Source organism: Vigna radiata, chromosome 6 (assembly GCF_000741045.1).
Source record: "Vigna radiata var. radiata cultivar VC1973A chromosome 6, Vradiata_ver6, whole genome shotgun sequence".
In the NCBI taxonomy this organism is placed as follows: Eukaryota; Viridiplantae; Streptophyta; class Magnoliopsida; order Fabales; family Fabaceae; genus Vigna; species Vigna radiata.
Genome location: NC_028356.1, coordinates 3,534,750 through 3,555,335, shown reverse-complemented (window position 1 = coordinate 3,555,335; position 20,586 = coordinate 3,534,750). Strand labels below are relative to the sequence as shown.

The window sequence follows — 20,586 nt, the reverse complement described above, 5'->3', positions numbered from 1 at the left end:
ATAAATATAACTAATAAATAATTATCATATAAATCAATTTACATAACACCATTTATTAACACAAAGTGATATATAACTAATAAATATATATTATCGTACAAAATTAAATTAAGTAACAATTATCATCTTATCTAACTTATTGAAGAGTAATAGACATAGGAAACCAAAACTTAAAAAAGATCACTCTGAATTACCACTTCTTCACCATAGGCTACCACAAACCATCAAGGTGGTACGTCCTCCATCTCACCCAAAGAAAAAACAACACTTCAAATATTTCATAAACATTAAAGCTACAAGAGAATAAATACACATAAGAAGAAGCTCGGCTCTGACTTGACAAACTCGATTTTAGCATGTCAGGCTCGTCAAACAAGTTTGACAAACTCGGTTTTACCTCTGTAATTTCAATATACAAGTTTGATAAGCTCAGTTTAAGCTTGACAAGCTCAATTTCAATGATCATTTAATCAAATACACATAATCGATTCTCTTGCAAACATAATCGATTTCAGGATTCCCATGTGAAAAATAGTTACAATTGTGTTGCATGTGTTTAAGACTATGGAATCAATTCTAGTATCGTGGTCATTTCATCAAATACAGATAATAGATTCTCTCGCAATCATAATTGATTTTGTCATGAACAAACATAATGATTATATCATATATTATGAACGAATAGATTCTATTTGCAGTGTAATTTAAAATAAAATGTAAGGCTATGTTGGTCTTTCTTAGAAACATCTAGAATGTATAATGTCAAAATATCCTCCAAAATGTATGGATATTCGCTCTCCTATGAATCAACCTAAATAAGTGAAAACAAATACAAAAATTAATTATAAATACCTCTGTTTACTAATAAAAAACAATAAACTTATAAACACAAGTAAACATAAGTTTGTGAGTCTTATTTCTTATATATTATATTATTCATCTCACATATTTCTATTTAATGTGAAAGATCTCTCTTGACACTTGAAATTCTCATAATAAAAAAAAAAAGTAATTAATGTTTGATAATTATAGAAAAGCCATTTTATAATTGTGACAAAAGAGGTGTGAAGAAAAGGAAACCCACCGAAAAAAATAAGAAATCAAAGAAAGATAATCAAGGAAACAAGAAACAAAAAGTTGATATAAAAAGGAACTAAAAGAAATAATTGAAAAACAAATAAAAGAAAAAAATTACAAATTACGAAAAAAGAAAATATAAAAATAAAAGAAATGAAAAAAAGACAAATAAAAGAAAAATAAAAAGAAAAAATAAAAATTCATTAATTCAATTATAACTATAATAGTAAAGATGCAACTTTATTTAGAATATGACACTTATATCTTCACATAAATGTTGTTTTAATGACATGAGAGAGATTTGAAAGACATAAATTTTAAAAAAGAATTATATTTTCTACAATCCACACTTGTCACAATTCAACCCATTTAATTAAAAAACATAATAAAAGTTATGAAGAAAAATCCAAAAAGCATATGGACCTTTTACAAATATCACATGCTCACCCGTATATAAACTAGAGAGAAAAGATCATTAATATTGACGACAGTACAGTTAAACACTTTCAAAATAATTAAGAAAGATGAAAAGGAGCTGACACACAAAATTCATGCCAAACCCAGACAGGAAAAGAGTAATATCTCTATTACTTTTATTAAATTATTTATCTGTATTTCTTTTTTTAAATTTTTTTTATATGTATTTCATTTACTTAATTTGTATAAGAATGAATCATTTTCATTCTTTAACTTCTCCATGAAAACAAGTTGTCTCATCTATGAAGACGATTTTGTATTGTATTCTTAACTTTTTAACATGAGAAGATCACAATTTTTGGTCATAGTAAAAGGTTTATAACTTTTAACATGGTCATGTTAGAAAGCTTACATTTGATGTTTATTCTTATGTAAAACTTTAGGAAGAAAAGACTTAAATATTATTTTGATATCTGTTTTTTTTTTTAAGTTTTTCTTAATGTAGTTTTAGCTTTTTTTTAATTAAGTCTTAATTTTTATTAATTTTGTTTAATTTGACATTTTTATAACGATATTTAAATAGATAACAAAATTATAAATAATGAATGTGATATGTCATTTGATAGATTTTTTAATTTTTATTTAGAAAAAAATGTTTATGACATTATTAATAATAATGTCATGTATTAACGTTTTTATATTTATTATTTTGATTTAATTTAATTTTAATTTTTTTAAAATTAGAACAATTTTGTCCTATTGAAACCAAATTTAACTTATATATAAATTCTATATTCATATTTTTATTAAAATTTACAATTTTATTACATATTTTATAAATTACTTTTAAACCATATATGACTTTAAATAATATGACTTTAACTATAATTTATAAGTATAAAATTTCTTAGTACACATAACTTAGAAAAGTTTAATAGAGATTCAGCTAAAAAGATTTAAATTTACTAAAAAATTAAAACTTAATTAAGTCTAATTTATATTAATAATAAGTATGGTTTAGTGAGTGAATTGAATTATTCGTGAGCAACAATTGATGTATGCGGGGAAGCGATTTTTTGGTGAGTATTTCTTGAAATATTGAATTTTTTTATTTTGAAGTAAAATAAATAAAAAAACCTAAACCTAAACCCTTATGCACATTAAAAGCTAGTAAACATAATTTGATTAAAGTAGGTGTGTGTGAAATGGAAATAGAATAAACACATTTATTACTTTTTATGTTCTAAATGCACAAGAGGCTTTACGTACTTACGAAAAGGTCCCACCACACCGAAAAGGCAACTTTGCACAGTGCACTGCTTTACCTTCAAACGTGGATTGCAGAGGCTCACACATTTGCCTATTGCTTTTGTTCATCTGAAGCTTTAACTGTACTTATAGACACATTTTTTATCAGAAACGAATACCATAAAGCTATTAGCTCCAATGGCAGAGGCAGCAAAGAAGAATGGCCACATCGTGATGATACCCTTCATGGCACATGGCCATATCATCCCATTCCTCCAACTAGCACGACAAATCCAACACAAGACAACCTTAAACATCACCATAGCCAACACCCCTCTCAACATTCAATACCTTCGATCTGCACTTTCTTCCACTTCCCCTCATCAAATCCGTCTAGCTGAGTTACATTTCGACCCTACCCAGCATGGTTTGCCACCAAACGTAGAGAACACAGAAAAGCTTCCTCTCAGTCACATAGCCAAATTTTTTAATTCATCGCTCAGCCTTGAGGCTCCTCTGCGCTCTCTCATAGCACAGATCACAGAAGAAGAGGGTTACCCTCCACTTTGCTTAATATCTGACGTGTTCCTTGGCTGGGTTAACAGCGTTGCAACTAGCTTAGGTATTAGGAATCTATGCTTCACCACTTGTGGTGCTTATGGAACTTTAGCCTACATCTCTATCTGGTCCAACCTTCCTCACAGGAAAACAGACTCTGACGAGTTCTGGGTTCCGGGGTTCCCTCAAAACTACCGCTTCCACCGCACTCAACTGCATAAATTTATAAGACAAGCTGATGGCACTGATGAATGGTCACAGTTCTTCATTCCACAGATTGCACTTTCTATGAATTCTGACGGATGGATCTGCAACACGGTTGAGGAGATAGAACCTTTGGGGTTGCAGCTTCTGAGGAAGTATGTTCAACGTCCTGTTTGGACTGTGGGGCCTCTTCTACCCTCTGCTAAGGGTTCAAAACATCGTGCAGGAAAGGAATCTGGTATAGCCCTTGAAGCTTGCATGGAGTGGCTGGATTTGAAGGATGAAAATTCTGTTGTCTATGTTTCTTTTGGATCACAGAACACAATCAGTGCCTCCCAAATGATGGCGTTGGCTGAAGGGTTGGAAGAAAGTGGGAGATCGTTTATTTGGGTTGTGAGGCCACCTGTTGGTTTTGACATTGATGGAGAGTTCAAGGAAGAATGGTTGCCAAAAGGGTTTGAGGAGAGAATGAGAGACACCGAGAAAGGGTTGTTGGTGAGGAAATGGGGACCCCAGTTGGAGATTCTGTCACACAAATCAACAGGAGTGTTTCTGAGCCATTGTGGATGGAACTCTGTGTTGGAGAGTCTTAGCAATGGGGTGCCATTGATTGGGTGGCCACTGGCTGCAGAGCAAGCATATAATGTGAAGATGTTGGTGGAGGAAATGGGTGTGGCTGTGGAGCTCGCTAGAACTGTGGAAAGTACCATTACCGGAGAGGTGGTTGCGAAGGTTATAGATATAGTGATGGACAATGGGAAGGGAAAGGACATGAAGGATAGGGCAAATGAGATTGCAGCTCACATGAGAGATGCCACAACAGAGAAAGGGGAAGAAAAAGGGTCTTCTGTAAGAGCAATGGATGATCTTGTTACAACCATTTTATCACCCAAGCCTCTATGATTCGGAATTTGAATAACAATGAAGTTGCTAATGGAAGCATTCTTGTTAAACTGCTCAGCAACCTTTACCACTAAATTTTCAAAATGTCACTGCGAAGATCAGAAGTTCATGCATTAACTCAAGCATATTTTATGTATACAAAAAGCTAATGCGATCTCCGCAATATTTCGCCTATATCATCGTCAATATTGAATCTTTTTAGGAACGGAATTTAATTATTAAAACCGCTATCCCTTTTTTCCTGTTTCACATTCAGGATTATCTTTAAGAAAAACAAATGAACTGTATCAAAATGTGTTTTTCCATGAAAAGTGCAAAAAGAAATTGTTGACATTCAATCAAACAGGACTTGCGTCAATGAGTATTTTGACTAAAATTTCACGTTATCATCCAATAAAAATTTATATTAAGTATGACTTGACTTTTAACAGAAGTATTATAATTGAACATTTGAAACTAAAGAAGTATTTACACTGCCAAATATCACTATTTACGTTCAAAGTTTCTTTGACAAACTAAAGAACTACTACAATTTTTATTACTATTTGTGAAAAAAAAAAAAGTAGGATTCATACGGTAATTTCGTCACCAAACTAATATATAATTTCCACCCTTGCTTTTGTTTGCCTTCTTTTTTCCCATTTCCAAATTCCTAAATCCTCTTCTACTCGTTATTCGTTTGGAGAACGCTCCTCCACTCCACCCCGGTGAAGAGGTAAGGATCTTCCAAACGGTTCCTTTAAAGTAACTATGCTGCCTATGATATGCTACATGTACAAATAAATATCCTAGACAACAAACTTAACACGCACAAAATAGGAAAAAGGAAAAGAGACTTTACTACACTACTTTTCTAAAAGCCATTTTAGTATTCACTGTTCACAATGTGGCCATCAAGATTAATAGTCACCAACCTATCTGGGTATGAAACAAAAATTCGCTGCTTCACTTCCGAGGTCTTTTCAATATAGCAGCTTCTGTTTGTGCATCGCCCTGCCAAAGTTTAGCCTACAAATTAACATTACGTACACAAAAAACACCCAAGTGTGATAATAAAAGATAGAGCCTTAGTTTCCTGATTGAAGACTAAAGTTGGATGGTTGATACCACACTACTAAAAACACATTGATACATCAGGTAGCACTAATTTAGGTAACAATAAACAACTTACAGGAACCGATAGTTGCTCACGTATATAGTCCATTGATCGTAGTACAGCAACTAATGTTTCCTTGGACACCTGAAACTTGACTTCACACACACCGGTATTTGTATCGGCAACTGGAAGCTGAAACAGTTAAAAGAATTTCAACAATCAAAAAGTTTGTCGAAATACATGTACCAAAAATAAAAGGAACATTTTCAGAAAGTGGGATATCTATACGATAATATCTTAAACAAGCAGGAAAGATGCATCAAACCCACAAAACCCCAATAAGCTAAAATAATACAATTAATGACAATAATTACTCTTTGCTTTTGTTCTGTTTCTCTCTTCTCTTCTATACTTTAAGGGGAAATAATTAATAGTATGTGCTCCTTAGATAAAATCTAACCCTATAAATTTAAATCAAAAAATATATTCTATCACTCCCATTTACAGCCACTCGGTAAGAAGAGAAGTTCTTCAAGGAAATTTAATATGAAAATGTAAAGCAGCATCAATACCTGCTTTTCTAGTAGTAACAATAACAAAACATAAGGACAGGGCCTATTTGAGAAAGTTAATTCCAAAGGAACAAAATCACACACCTTTAAATTTAATACAGCAAACTTCCTAGTTGGTGCAGAAAGTTGATCTCTGATGTTGACCATATGGTTAAACAACGGTTCCAAAGTAACTTTTGAGAGATTAAACTTAACTTCCGATTCTGTTGATGGATTCCTGCTATAATCTTGCAACTGCATTAGAAATATGCTTAAAGGACTTAGGATCCTCACATTTTCGCTGTTTATAAAACAATGCAAGAGGATAAAAGTAGGACAACCTACCACGATCAAATGTTACAGAAGACATTTATATGCATAAAGGGACTAAAGGTTATTTGAGTCTCGGAAATTCTCATGCAAAAGCACAGGTATCCAAACCAACTTGAAACTAAATCATGACTATTACTACCAGGTTTTCATCATTCATATAATTACCAGCACACCTTAAGATTGATAACAGCCACTCTATTCCCTGGTGTTGAGGTCTTGTTCTCCATTACCCATGTCAATGATTTCAGACAGGGATAAACCACCTACAGAATAGAACACAAGAACCAATTCATTGAAATGCGGTTCCAATCCCACAAATATGCCATATAAAAAATGGGGAAGAGGTTCTCCTTCACATACCATGTTTTCAGGTGTACCGTCATCTCGCTGAAGAGACACTGGGGTCATCCGTGGTAAATTTAGATCAGCAACTGATTGAACAGGAGTACTAGCATCATTAAGATTAAACCTCTTCGTTATTTCATCCTGCTGTGGCCACAGAAGAGGGTTTGTATCTGCTGTTGAAGTAGGGGATTTTCTGTCATCATAAGCAGCCCCACTGACGGGATGACTGGGTGGGGAAACTTTGGCCAAACTTCTTTTCATGAAAGAAATCTTCTTTGCACTTTCTCGAAGAGCACCAATTGCAGTATCATGTGTTTCTACAGTCATTGCCCCTTCTTCAGCATATTTAATGGCTTCCCAACAAAGATTGCTATATCGCGATGCCAAAGACTCATGTACATGCAATTCACCAGCATCTTCAACTGACCCAGCACTGACTTTTGCATTTCTTGTCCACCGTTTTAAAATATAATGAGATGGCAATGTAAGTACATTAGTCACAGTAAAAACAGTTAGAACATGTCTACATAGAATGCCTGAATACTCAAACATTTGGCAACTACAGTTAGCTCTCAACTCAGAAAGGTTTAATGTGACAACATAAGCCTTTTGGTCATCGTCAAATTTTGCAACCCTGAATATGCTACTTTCTCCATCTTCTTCAATTCTGTTGGCTGTATAAGCAAAGGTTTCCACTAGCTCTTCTTGAAACTTTGAAAATATTCTCCGAGTATAGAGATTAGCAGCCTGCTTCTCCATTGGGGAAGGTGTCCTCGGGACAGGGGTGGTGCAAATTGTCTCATAATCTGTTTCTAATTCTTTTTCAAACCAGCTCTCTAAAGCTTGTTCGTACTGCCTAAAGAACATTGGCAATGTCGCCTGATGGTTGGCAAAACCATAAAAAAAAGAACTATCAATTCCGTGATTAGGAGATATTACTGCAAAAAATGAATCACGGAAATATGCTGGAACCCATTGTGCACGAGCATTGTACAATGACTGAAGCCAATCATTTTTTGTGAGATCATATTTATTCATGATAAAATTCCACGATGAATCAAACTCCTCAACCGTTTCTGTTAGATTAATACAATTATATAGTTCAATCTGAAAATTTGGATGCATGTTGCATACATAGGCCAACTTCTCATGGCCTTCTCGCAAGACATGCCATTTGCTTATACAGTGCCGTGTTCGAGGAAAAACTTGTGAAATTGCTGTTTGTATAGCTCTGTCTTGATCAGTAGTGATAGAGACAGGGTAACGGTCATTCATTGCTGTCAAAAATGTCTTGAAGAGCCAGATAAAAGAAGCCTCAGAATCATCCAAGAGGAGTGCACAACCAAACAAAATCATCTGACCATGATGGTTTACCCCGGTGAACAGAGCAAAGGGCACTCTATATTGATTTATTCTGTAAGTTGTGTCCATAGTAACCGTATCACCAAAATGACCATAAGCAGTCCTTGATCTCGCATCTGCCCAAAACACATTAGACATGTGATTATCATCATCAAGTTGTATTGCATAGAAGAAACCAGGGTTCTCAGCTTGCATTTTCTTAAAGTACTCCAGCAGGTTGTGAGCATCCCTCCCTAATGTCCTCCTTTGAATAGGTGGCCTAACAGCATAATTCATCATTGACGGACTTTTAACCGGGTGAACTGTTTCAGCAATAGTAGCAACAGCAGGAATATTCCTAATCCCGTGAATATTCTTAGTAGGAATGCCATTTTTATCCATAGATACATACATCACACCGCTTGGAACAAGCCCCACTCCTTGGTAAGTTTCAGGCATGGTTCTTCCCACACTAGAAAAGTGCTTGCGAGGCCTAATACTCTGCACCTTACTAAGGTTTGCCATCGAATGGCTATGCTCCTTTACAAATTGTGTAATAACCCACTTATTTTGGCTCTTCTTCTCGATCCTAATCATTGCATTGCAACTGTCAGCAAGCTTTCTTTTCAAATCCTCCCTGCCACAGACAAATTCGCAGTACATATTCTCCCCATCTGCTTTGGAACGACCCTTTGCACCAGCTTTGCAGCTGAAACCCACTCGTCTGGCATATTCATTGTAGAAAGTCTTTGCAGCATTTTCAGAATCAAACTCCCTACCCACATATGGCTCAGAAACCCCAACCTCGACATGAGAGCCAGAGTTGTTTTCAGCCTTATTAACTCCAACTCCAATATGTTCAACATTCCCATCATCCGCCATAGCTTGATGGTCACTTCCTTCTCCCATGTTTATCATTTGTATGTAGCAAAAGTTGCATGCTTTAATCCTATCAAATAGAAAGATACGTTGCCTTAATTTGCCTATGCAGCAAGCAAATCCAAAATTAAAAATGCAGCGTTTTCTAATGTTGCAAAACAAAGAAACTAACCACAGAAAGGAGAAAATAACATATTAAAAGAAAATTTCCATTTACCAAATTAAGGTCATATAAGGTGACACGAATAAAAACCCAGTCCTGTCACAGAGTGCAGTTAATAATTCAAAACTGACAGGCATTATCAGATATTTGGTATAGCCAATAACAATACCAATGGAACAAAGGTTCAATGTCAGATAGGTTTGAGCTAAACATCTTAACTACAACACACAATTTTAACATTCAATTAATTATTACAATTAGTTATCACAGATAGGTCAAAATGCATAGCTAGAGATGAAGTAATCAAAGAAGTTGCAAAACATTCAGCAAAATTCACAGAAATAAAAAAAAAAATCAATAAAAATAGAAACTATTAAATAATTCATTATAAAAAATTAACAAGAGATTGGAAGTCCTAGCTTACAACGAAGAATATGTATGGCGCTAATAAAGCCCGTCAATAATTTCAGTGCTCCTGATCGAGTTGAAGAATCGCAGAAAAGCACGAACGGCGAGGAAACGAAACGGATGCGTTTTGGCAAGAGCTAGGGTTTGTGGTCGAGCAGCTCCGGGCGGTTGCGGAGACGGAGGAGGAAGGAGCCCAAGAGTGGGTGGATGTAGCGTTGCATATGTTAGATATGAGTGCACACGTCATATTTACCGTTGATCTAAATCTGACGGTTATTGTTCGCCTAGGTCGAAATTCATTTAAAATTGTAACTTCGTTTATTTTTCTGTTTTATGTGGTGAGATTTCTTGAGTGCACTGTGCACCGTCCATCATCCATCGATCGATCAGGCTCCACGTAACGTAATATTACCACCGTCCATTATTTTTACGATTGTATTCCTTTTATAAGTCCAATTATAATTTTCAATTCTATATTTTTCAAAATTCATATTTTCTTCCTTTTTAAAAACTTTGTTTTTTTATTTTTTAGTTCTCAATAATTTTATCCTTAAATATTTTTAACATATTCTTAATTCTATAGTTTTAACTATTCATGATTTATTAAATTTACAATTCAACTATTCGTACAATTTTTATTATTATAACATAACATGATAACATTAATAAACACATAATACTCGCGATTTTCTCCCAGGATTGAAAGGGTAGCACCTACTTGTAACTCCACATATTTTCTAAAAAATTAAAATTAAACAACAGTTGAAAATTAAATGGTTAAAAAAAATGAGAAAATAAGAAACATAATTATGAATTTTACAGAATATAGATAACAAAAATACAATCAAAGCTTCCTTTTACTATACTTTAGAAAAAAATAAATATTTATTAATATAGTGTACTCTCATCTGATAGCATATAAATATATCATAAGTTTATTCATTTTAATTATAACTTTCCTATTAATTAAATTTATAAATAGTTAACCATATTGCATATTTTATAAATTCCACCCTTTACGGTGTATATTTTATTATTCTTTTTAATTACCTTTAAAATTCAAACAAAAAATTAGAAACTGATGTATATCTAGATATGCATGTATTGTTACATTTTCAAAATACTGTCATTTTTATGTTGAATACCATGGCTAAGAAAATCATTCACTTATTTCAATTTAATTATATTCATTTTCTTTATGCTTTTATAGATAGATATAATTATCTTAAGCGTTAAATAAGCTTTTAATATTTATAGATCGAACTTCATTAAAATTGAATTCTCCACAATAATTTCAGAATTGTTTACACTAAACATTTAATAAATATTTGATTCTGATAATAACTTCATATTAAATTGAATGTCCGATATTTTAAGGTATGTAAATGCCAAAATCAACACATAAATCACGATAATAAAATTAGATGAAATTCATGTAATTATAAAACGTTCTTATCAAAAATACTACAAAAGATATTAAAACACAACTTATTTAATTCTTAATTCTATATACACAATTCTGTCAAATATCAAAATTATTTTGGTTCTGGAGTCGAGCTACCACCGGTACCTCCACAATTTGTTTTCTTGGACACAGTTCTACCTTCTGTATTATTTTTGTAAATTCCGTTCAGTCAAGTCCTCGATCTCTCCCCTGAAATGCATCCTACCAGGTATCTGTCAAAGATATTTCGACGCTAAAGTCAGTGCACTGTTCACTCAGTAAATGACCTGTGATGGTAGGGCTCGTCGTGGATACTGAATTGGAACGATAGAGACAAAGTTAGCATGTTTCTGGTGTGAGGATGTTGCACATAAGCCGACAGTGCTGGTCGGGCGTCTTTGGTGACTCGTTACGTGTCGTCCGATCCCTACTATACAAATCTAATAATTGATGAAAAAAAAATCACTTGTATTTAATATATAAACTCTTTTTCTTAATGATATACAAAATTAACATTGTAATGGCTCAATCAAAACATCTAATTTGAAAGCTAATAATAAATCATCTTTGTATATCTTTAACAAAATAAAACACATTTATAAATTCTCGAACTATACTTACATCAATTTTAATCAAAAGTTTATTTTAAAATCTATAAAAAAATAAAAAAATAAAAAAATGAAGTAATTATATTTATTATAAAATTAAAACTATACTGTAATAATTGATCGAAACCGAGATTTACTATTAAGTGTGAATAAGTAATTCTTAATCTACTGGCCCAATTAAAACATGATTTGATTTAATTATATGAGTTTAGGTTAATAGCACTTTTTTATTTGTTGAAGTAATAATTTATTGTAGCTTAATAGTTTAACATAATTTATTAGGAAGACAAAGAAGAGAATGGGAATGAAGAGAAAGGATATTCAGAGAGAAATAACATCCGAGAAAGGTAATTCGGTGGGATCAAGATTGTTGTTGTTGTTGGGCATAACAGTTTTGGAGAGTCTCATGAGACTCCTCATGGGAAGAATAGCTTTAGGGTTAACATCATGCATGCTCCTTGAAAACAAGGACCTGCATGCTTCATTAGCCTTCTCGAAAAGCTCAACCTCTTTGTTGTTATTGGGACCCAACAAACAGTGTCCCAGAATCCTCATAACAGGTTGCAACAGTTCCCAACACAGAGGAACCCTTCCCTCAACCTTCACTTTCTTTTCTACAGCCACATCAGAACCTTCTTCTTCTTCTTTTTTTCCTTCTTCTTCTTCTTCTGTCTTCTCTCCACCCTCTTCGAACTCCTTATACATCTCACCGTCTTGCCCTGCCCACACCTTGCAAAACTCGCAAAAATCGATCTTTGAAGACACTGGCATCTGCCCGATCTTCGCGTAGAACAGTTCCAGCGCCACGCCCACAATGCGGGCCCGCCGCGTCGACCGCACAGTGCCGTGGGGCTCCAGCGCGGGGGAGACCACGGCGGTTTCGGGCTCGGTGGCGGCGGAGTTGGGGGTGCCGGTTCCTTTGCCGGAGGTTTTAACGCTACCCTCGTGGTACACGCTAGGTTGGGTGAGGTCGGGGATCGTTATGGAAACGGGCTTCCCGGCGCGTGAGGTTGTTTCGTGCGCGTAAACGGCCAGGAGGACGGCCTCGAAGCCGGCTTGGGGTTTCCGGTCTGCTACGCGTGAGAGGTAGACGCCGGCGATGATGGGGATGAAACGGAGAACGAGAAGCTGGAGGTCACCGACGCCGGACTGGAACGAGTCGTAGAGCCAGCGGCAGAGGTTGTTGTCGCCGGCGCCAGAGTTGGGCTGGCGTAGGAGGGCGGAGATTTGGGGGTAGAGGTCGGGGCTGGTGGGGAGAGAGGCGGGGGTGAGCTTGGACAGAGAGGGGACGATGGAGGAGAGGGCTTCGACGGCGGTTTTGAGTTTTAACGGGGAGTCAGCTGCGGTGGCGGAAGGTTTGGGTGTGGCGGAGGGAGTGGTGGCTTCGTCGCCGGACATTGTGTGTGGTGTGATCGAGAGAGGGTTACGTAGTTTTGTGTTTAGCGATGAGTTATTGTGTGTGTGAGAGATAGAAAAACGTAACGGAAGGAGCCAAAATAGGATCTTATGTTTCGCTACAAAATAAGTGAGTAACATTTCTTATATTTTTAATTAGTTTAAAAAATATATAAATCAGAAAGAAAATCAAATACATTGTAATAATATAATCGATAAAGAAAAAGTATTATATTTTTTATATGAATACAATGTACCAAAATTCAGATCATAGATTAATTGGGAATATTGACGTTAACTGGTGATACGAATCATGGATACAGAAATAAGTCAAAGATACGAATTAATTAAAAATGGTTGTTTTTGGTAAATAGTTGGCATATGCACGACGGGGTGATATAAATTGTAATCAGTATATTATATATTATGTATAATTTTATTATTCCACTTAAGCGAGGGAGAGTCAATAAACTTTTTATTTTAAATGAAAAATGTTGTTTAAATGTGATTGTTCTAAAACTCAATAGACATTTTTTTTTTATTTAAATAATGTGTGTTTGTAAATTTAAATCAAATTTTTTTACAAAGGTTTCTTTTATATGATACGTGTTTAAGATATTGATACGAAAGTGAGTAAATGAAATAAGAATGAATGAGTTGTAATCTCAAAATATTAAAAATTATTTACTAAGAATTAACGTGGAATTCAATTGATTTTGTCTAATTCATCATGCATTTGAGATATATAAAATTAAGTTTTATAAAATTTTGATTTATAAACCAAATTTAGTCTTATGATATCTTAAATTTTATATTATTATTGTAACTTTTGACAATCAACTTCATAAGTTATTATTAGTCTTATCATTTTTTAAGTGTAATTTTAATACATATTTTTTCAAACTGAATATTATAATTATTTTTCTATTTTTTTTTTTCATTAAACTATATTGACATTTGTAATATAATTTTTGATAAGTTAGATGTTAGTGTTTTTTTTTTTGAAATTTAATTAATATATATCGTACCGTATGATCGTCTTGTTAACATTTATTTATATAATCAAACTGTATGTTATAATTGGTTAATGTTAAAACATCTTCTTAGATATGTTATTTCAGTAATTGATCCCTCAGAAGTCTCACGAACAGATTATTAAAATTCTTAAACATTATTAACAATCAAATTTTCAGAAAAAATATATATATTAATCATTGGATTATGATTATATCTATATTGATTATTGGATTATGATTTTTAAAATTGAGTCTGAGTCTGACGTGAAATGTTTGTTTGTGATTCAGATTCCATATCCAAAACATTTTTATTTTGTAATCCTTTGTATTTCTTTTCAAATTAAAAAAATACGTGATAATATAGATTTTTATTCCTTTATTATCATAAAACGAGAATGTATTGATATTGTTTTCCTATGTTTTCTGAAACGAGCATGAAATTATACAAATTGTTAAGGATGATTTTCTCCATGTGTGATGAAAACCAAAAGTTAAATTAAATTAAATTTATCTCTCATATATATATATATATATATATATGATGATATTTTGACAATTTTTAATAATTTTTTGACAATAAAACATGTATTATCACTTTATTTGTCGATTTGAATTTATGTTTAAAAAAATATTTAAAACAGATCAATCACAACTTATCACATTGTAAAAAAATTGTCAAAAAATAATTATTAAAAGAACTTTTTTTTAATATATATTACATGTATTTACAAGACATTACTATTAAAGTGTCATTTTTTTTTCAAATATTAATTTTAAGTTTAGTTATGTTACTAGTGTATATTGTATTAAGTTTTATTTTTTTTAATATTCTTTTTTAGGAAGGATTCATTGTTTTTCCTTTTTCAAAAAAATCATAATAACTTTAGTTCTTTCAAAAAAATATAAAAGAATCATTTAAAAATTGAGGAAAGTCCCTTCTTTTTCATTCATTATTAGTCTTAAATTTTACTAATTTTTCTTTTTGGTATTTGTTTATGTTTGAAGTGTTCTTCTCTTTCTCACATGTAGCCACCTAGATTCCATGTTACCCCCTCAGGCAAAAAGAAAAGTGTTTTAGTCATGTTATAAAAAATTGAAAAAGTCTTTAGTAAATAAAAATTTAAAAATACAAAATAATTTGTTAGGACCAATATATTAAAACCTCTATATTAATTTTTTATTTTTACTGTTAAGCATTAATTTTATTTTTATAATAATACTGTGTTGGATATTCTTTTGTCCGATCCAACCTGTGCATCTCATCTTCATTCTTTGTAGTCGCAGACTTAACCACACAAACCCTAATCCCAATTTCATTTTCTTATCTCAATCTCTTCCTTCACTTTGCTTCACCACTATTCTCAAGGTATTCCTTTCCTATTCTTTTATCCTTTACACCCTTTTTGCTTCTTTCAATCATTCTTTTTTTTTTCCCAATTTTTTTTTCAAAATTAGGATTCCTGTACCCATAATTTGGTCACCGATTGTTTCTCAGCCTAGGGTTACTTTAGGATTCTCGATTTAGTAATTTGGGAATTTTGCATTTGTTACGTCGCTGGGGTTTGAGCTTTCAACCCTTTTCATTCATAGAGTAGGATCCACATTTTTTATGGCATTTGAGTGCCCAAATAGGACTGAGGTTTCTCAAAATTCTGCACAATTTGTAGCAAATCCAGGCATAGACACAATTGAACCTAATCAGAGTAGATCCAAATCCTTAACCGAAGGAGTAGCAATCAAAAATCTTTTTCCAGATAGCAAACCTGGGAAGGGTGTGAAGCTTAAGGGAGCATCCAAGATTAATTCTAAGAAGGGAATCAAAGCTCCGGTCAGTGCTTTGAGCCAATCATCAATTCCCGGTGATGTGGTTTTAGATTGTGGTTTGTCCATTACTGACCTTCCTCCGGCGTTAATATCTGAGATTCTGAATTGCCTTGACCCCAAAGATCTGGGCATTGTTTCGTGTGTCTCGACGATTTTCCAAAGAGTTGCATTCGAGCACCATGCTTGGAAGCAATTCTATTGTGAAAGATGGGGGCTTCCAACAACCTCCTTGGTTGTGGATGATGACAAGTCATGGAAGGAAATTTTCATGGAAAGGGAGTTTAGGAGTAAGACTTTTATGGGACGATATAGTATGGAAGTGTTGTATGGTCACACTGAGGCAGTTAGAACTATTTTCCTATTGGCTTCTTCTAAGCTCATATTTACCTCTGGGTATGATTCTGTTGTGAGGATGTGGGACATGGAGAATGGGTTGTCGATTGCTTCATCAAGACCCCTTGGCTGCACCATTCGAGCCGTTGCAGCGGATAGAAAACTATTGGTTGCTGGCGGCACTGATGGATTTATTCATTGTTGGAGGGCTGTAGAAGGACTGCCACACCTGTTTGAGCTTAGAGCCTCACAAAATCAAAATACCGAGGTTCGACTTTGGGGACACGAAGGTCCTATAACTTCCCTTGCTTTAGATTTGACAAGGATTTACAGTGGTTCATGGGACACTACTGTTCGAGTGTGGGACCGTCTTTCAATGAAGTGTATTTTAGTGCTGAGGCATAGTGACTGGGTCTGGGCACTTGTCCCTCATGATACTAGTGTGGCCAGCACATCAGGTTCAGATGTGTATGTTTGGGATACTAGTAGTGGGGATTTGATGACCATTGTTCATAATGCTCATGTTGGTAACACTTATGCTTTGGCACGGAGCCATGCTGGGGACTTTCTTTTTACTGGAGGTGAAGATGGTGCAATTCACATGTATGAGATTGTAAATGATGGTTACGAGTGTAAGGCTTGGCATGTTTCTACTTGGCTTCCTCATTCTGCTGCTGTGTATTCCCTTGCCTTTGAATTTCCATGGCTTGTTTCAGCATCAAGTGACGGCAAGCTCGCTCTTATTGATGTGAGAAACCTGTTGAGGACTAACAAAGGAGCTCTGGGGAAGAGGGTTTCAAAGATAAAGCATTTGGACGGAGACGTGGCTGAGCCTCCACAGAGGATGTTGCATGGATTTAAGATCAATCTTTTCTCTGTGGGTATAGGAGCTGATCGAATTGTGTGTGGAGGTGAAGAAGGTGTTATCAGGATATGGAATTTCACTGAAGCTTTGGAAATTGAGCGCAGAGTCCGCACATTAAGAGGAATACGATTAGAGAACAGAATGAGGCGACGGAAGCTCCAAACAGAGCTTAACAGTAAAAGTGGTCGGACTGATCAGTGTTCAGTTGCTGCCAAGAAGAATTCTGTCACTTGTATCTGGCCCAATAAACGTGGGATCAGTGGAAAGCTTAAAACATAGAGACTGACTATGGTCATCTGATTTGCTTTACTTGCACCAACGGTCCTTTTTTTCACAAAATTCATGTATACGATATTTTAGTTTCAAGCAGGTAAATTGACCAATTTTATGTTTATCTCTACTACTATAATATTAATAGTGTCTGTAGGTAGTGATTACTTCCATCTACTTCTCCATGGTACTGAAAGTGATAGTATTCTCTTTTCTAGAATTGTTTTTAGCCAAAGTGTTTCTATTAGAATTCTGTGTGTTTGATAACTCGTATCGACCATCGATTTATTCTTGCTTGAGAGTTCTAAGAAACTAATAGAGGAACACAGATACAGTCATTTATGTTCTTGGATGATACTTGTTATATAATCATTGCTCTTCGAATCCATTTTTTCAGACTAATATTTTCTGTCTTGTGATATGTCATATCGTGTCAAGCATGTAGACAAAAATATTTGCAACTGTCTTCAAAAATAAAGTTATACAATAACGAAGGACAAAAGAATGTAATTATATATATATATATATATATATATATATATATTTCATTTTTTCTTTTAATTCAGAGGGTGATAAATGTATTATATACCTTTACCAAAATTTCACCCACACTGAGTGTGAGTCCACTTTTGATAGAAACCTGACTTGGAATTATTAAATAACTGAAATAGGCAAATTCTATTATCCTGATCAAATTCGTATTATTGTAGTTGAAAAAATACTATAAGTCTTCGATAAAGAAAATTGATAAAACAATAATAGAATTTGCAGTCATGGTATTCTAATTAGCAAAAACGATATATTTACGAGCATATTAACCATGCCTGTGGAAGCTTAATTTGAATTTGGACAATTGCCATGGATTTCGAGAAGTTTTTTCTTTTTCATTATTTTTCAAAGTACTATTACTGATTATTTTCTTGTTTTAACCTTCTGCAAATAAAAAAAAAAAAAGGAGAGGATGAAAACATAGATTGGATGACGAAGGTTGTTGAGAAATGGGAAAAATGTGATATTTCAATAAGGGAGAAAAGTGTACAATTTTCAATTTCACAACATTGTGTAATGGATGAAGTTATTTTCCCTCGTCTATAATCAAATAGGAAAGCTTTTTAGAAAAACATAAGTTTTTAGTTTCCAACTTTCTTGTGTAATCCGATCAAATAAGAGGTGAAATCAATTTAAGTGGAGAAAGAGAAGTAGCATGAGAATGTTTATTGTTGTTGCTGTAATTGGCATTCTCAGTACAGTTCATGGGCAGCACCCAGACATAGCAAATGCCCCTGCTAATGAGAACAACTATTCAGATGTATCGGCATTGTATGTGCTAGGGGATTCCTCTGTTGACTGTGGAGACAACACTCTGTTCTATCCTTTGCTTCACGGTCGTCTCTCTTTGTATCCATGTAACGGTTCTGATGCCACTCTTCTTCCTCAACTTCTTGGTATTTTTCTATCTTTCTTTTTCTTTTTCCTTATCACTACACTATAGATTTGTAATTTAAGAACCAAATGAGATTCCACATACTCAACACACAACAAGTTATAATTTGAAACAACAACTTTCTTTTTTAAACAAGATTATCTGGGATCAAATCAAGATTCAAATTATATATAGTAATTTTATCAAATAATAAGGTTGAAATACAATTAAAAATATGAAAGTAATTCAAAACAATCTTTTCTTTTTAAATTTCGCATGACTTTTTATTTTTTCTTGAGAATTGATGAAAAAGAAGAAGAAAAACATGGATAATTGAATTGTATATACGATAAAAATGCACAAATGCACACACATAAACTCATTCGAATAAGAATCAATGAATAGTCAAAATGTATGAAATAGTAAGATTCTAATACCTGTCTTTTACAAGATAAAAGAACTCTTATCTTAGTGATTCTAACAAACAAGTCCTATGGAGGGAAATGAAACCATATTTCCTTAGACAGAACTTTTTTAGGAGGTTTTACTGGTCACAGTTTCATCTCCATAATCCAAACAGTACTAATAATTTATGTACCGGAGTCACTCTGTTGCAGCTGAGAAGATTGGATTCACATCAATCCGGCCATTTTATCGTCAGAATGGATCTCTGGAGGAGGTTCTCGGTGGTCTCAATTTCGGATCAACACAAGCTACAATCATGAATCAAGGAAGCTACAGTCACCAGTCTCTCAACCAACAACTACGCCAGGTTTCTGAAACTATGCAGCTGTTGCAACTGCAGCTGACTGAGGACACTGCTCTTCAACTTACAAAATCCTCCATCTTTTTCCTCTCCTTTGGCAAAGAAGATTACATTGAGCTTTTCCTCCACAACTCTTCCAGTTCCAACCACACGTTGCAGCGCGGTGCCCAATATTTTGCTACCATTTTGGTCAACCAGATGGCAAATGCTGCGAGGTATCTTTATAATGCTAATGCAAGGAAAATCACATGTTTGGGAGTCCTGCCTTTGGGATGCACACCTCGTATGGTCTGGGAGTTGAATAGCACGTCATCAGCAGCAGATTCTAATGCAACCGGTTGTGTGGAACATGTCAATGACATGATCTTCGAATACAATAGGTTGCTGGACGAACAAATAGACAAGCTCAATACAGAATTTCCTGATGCTCAGATGGTGTTCTGTGATGTATACAATGGAATGATGGAGATCATCAACGAGCCAAGGCTTTATGGTATGTTTTTCCACCCCTTGATAACTTTGCACTGATGATTTTCCTGTGCTGAATGTTTAGCATCTTAAAACAATTATACCAAGTGTTCTTTATACAGGTTTTGAAGACGTGAAGAGTGCATGTTGCGGACTTGGTTTGAATGGTGCCATGATAGGGTGCATCTCCATGGACATGGCCTGTGATCAAGCTTCAACTCATGTTTGGTGGGATTTGTTTAACCCTACACAAGCAGTTAACAAAATCCTAGCTGATGCAGCCTGGTCTGGCCAAACAATTCCTGATCTTTGTCGCCCTATCAGTATCCATGAACTAGCTAGCATCAAAGTCTAGCATTTCCTATTGATCATGTTATAAAACTTACTAAAGTTTCAGAACACTTAGAAGTAGCTGTGATATATACACTCTGTTTGAACACATGCATAGCAGTAAAAAATCAAACACACAACTTGCAAAGCTGATGCTAACCCCACCTGTAGTGGAAAGATAAAGAAATAGGACCGTATATCTTGAAAACAATTTTTTATTACAATGCCATACCATGATGGAATCTGGTGCTGACATCATTTGTATTTACCTCTGAAATCGATTTAAAGTATGCATTAAAATACTATATTCTTGGAGGAGTA

At 34.2% G+C, this 20,586-nt stretch overlaps 5 protein-coding genes across 6 annotated transcripts; 3 read left to right on the top strand and 2 right to left on the bottom strand.

The window, feature by feature from the left end:
* Window positions 1–2,705: 2,705 nt before the first annotated feature.
* LOC106763978 (UDP-glycosyltransferase 92A1) lies at window positions 2,706–4,426 on the top strand. Its single transcript, XM_014648169.2, has one exon. The coding sequence runs from the start codon at window positions 2,941–2,943 to the stop codon at window positions 4,405–4,407; it is 1,467 nt and encodes a 488-aa protein (XP_014503655.1). The 5' UTR covers window positions 2,706–2,940; the 3' UTR covers window positions 4,408–4,426.
* LOC106765274 (protein FAR1-RELATED SEQUENCE 3) lies at window positions 4,387–9,819 on the bottom strand. 2 transcript variants are annotated; one of them, XM_022781941.1, is made up of 7 exons: window positions 9,540–9,819; window positions 6,748–9,022; window positions 6,561–6,650; window positions 6,160–6,309; window positions 5,579–5,695; window positions 5,322–5,400; window positions 4,387–4,496 (listed from the first exon to the last, which is right to left on the bottom strand). In XM_022781941.1, the coding sequence occupies exons 2-6, from the start codon at window positions 8,989–8,991 to the stop codon at window positions 5,353–5,355; spliced, it is 2,649 nt and encodes an 882-aa protein (XP_022637662.1). In that variant the 5' UTR covers window positions 8,992–9,022; window positions 9,540–9,819; the 3' UTR covers window positions 4,387–4,496; window positions 5,322–5,352. The 2 variants fall into 2 exon arrangements, with proteins under 2 accessions (XP_022637662.1, XP_014505327.1); XM_014649841.2 differs by lacking the exon at window positions 4,387–4,496 and having other exon boundaries at window positions 4,988–5,400.
* A 2,076-nt stretch (window positions 9,820–11,895) lies between these two features.
* On the bottom strand, window positions 11,896–13,168 carry LOC106763264. Its single transcript, XM_014647469.2, has one exon. The coding sequence runs from the start codon at window positions 13,109–13,111 to the stop codon at window positions 11,897–11,899; it is 1,215 nt and encodes a 404-aa protein (XP_014502955.2). The 5' UTR covers window positions 13,112–13,168; the 3' UTR covers window position 11,896.
* Window positions 13,169–15,216: 2,048 nt separating this feature from the next.
* Window positions 15,217–17,402, top strand: LOC106765348 (F-box/WD-40 repeat-containing protein At5g21040). Its single transcript, XM_014649930.2, has one exon. It carries the CDS (start codon window positions 15,596–15,598, stop codon window positions 17,285–17,287), a length of 1,692 nt encoding a protein of 563 aa, XP_014505416.1. The 5' UTR covers window positions 15,217–15,595; the 3' UTR covers window positions 17,288–17,402.
* A 1,080-nt stretch (window positions 17,403–18,482) lies between these two features.
* On the top strand, window positions 18,483–20,511 carry LOC106764808 (GDSL esterase/lipase At1g71250-like). The gene is made up of 3 exons (XM_014649208.2): window positions 18,483–18,723; window positions 19,319–19,960; window positions 20,058–20,511. Exons 1-3 carry the CDS (start codon window positions 18,483–18,485, stop codon window positions 20,288–20,290), a joined length of 1,116 nt encoding a protein of 371 aa, XP_014504694.2. The 3' UTR covers window positions 20,291–20,511.
* The last annotated feature ends 75 nt before the right edge of the window (window positions 20,512–20,586 follow it).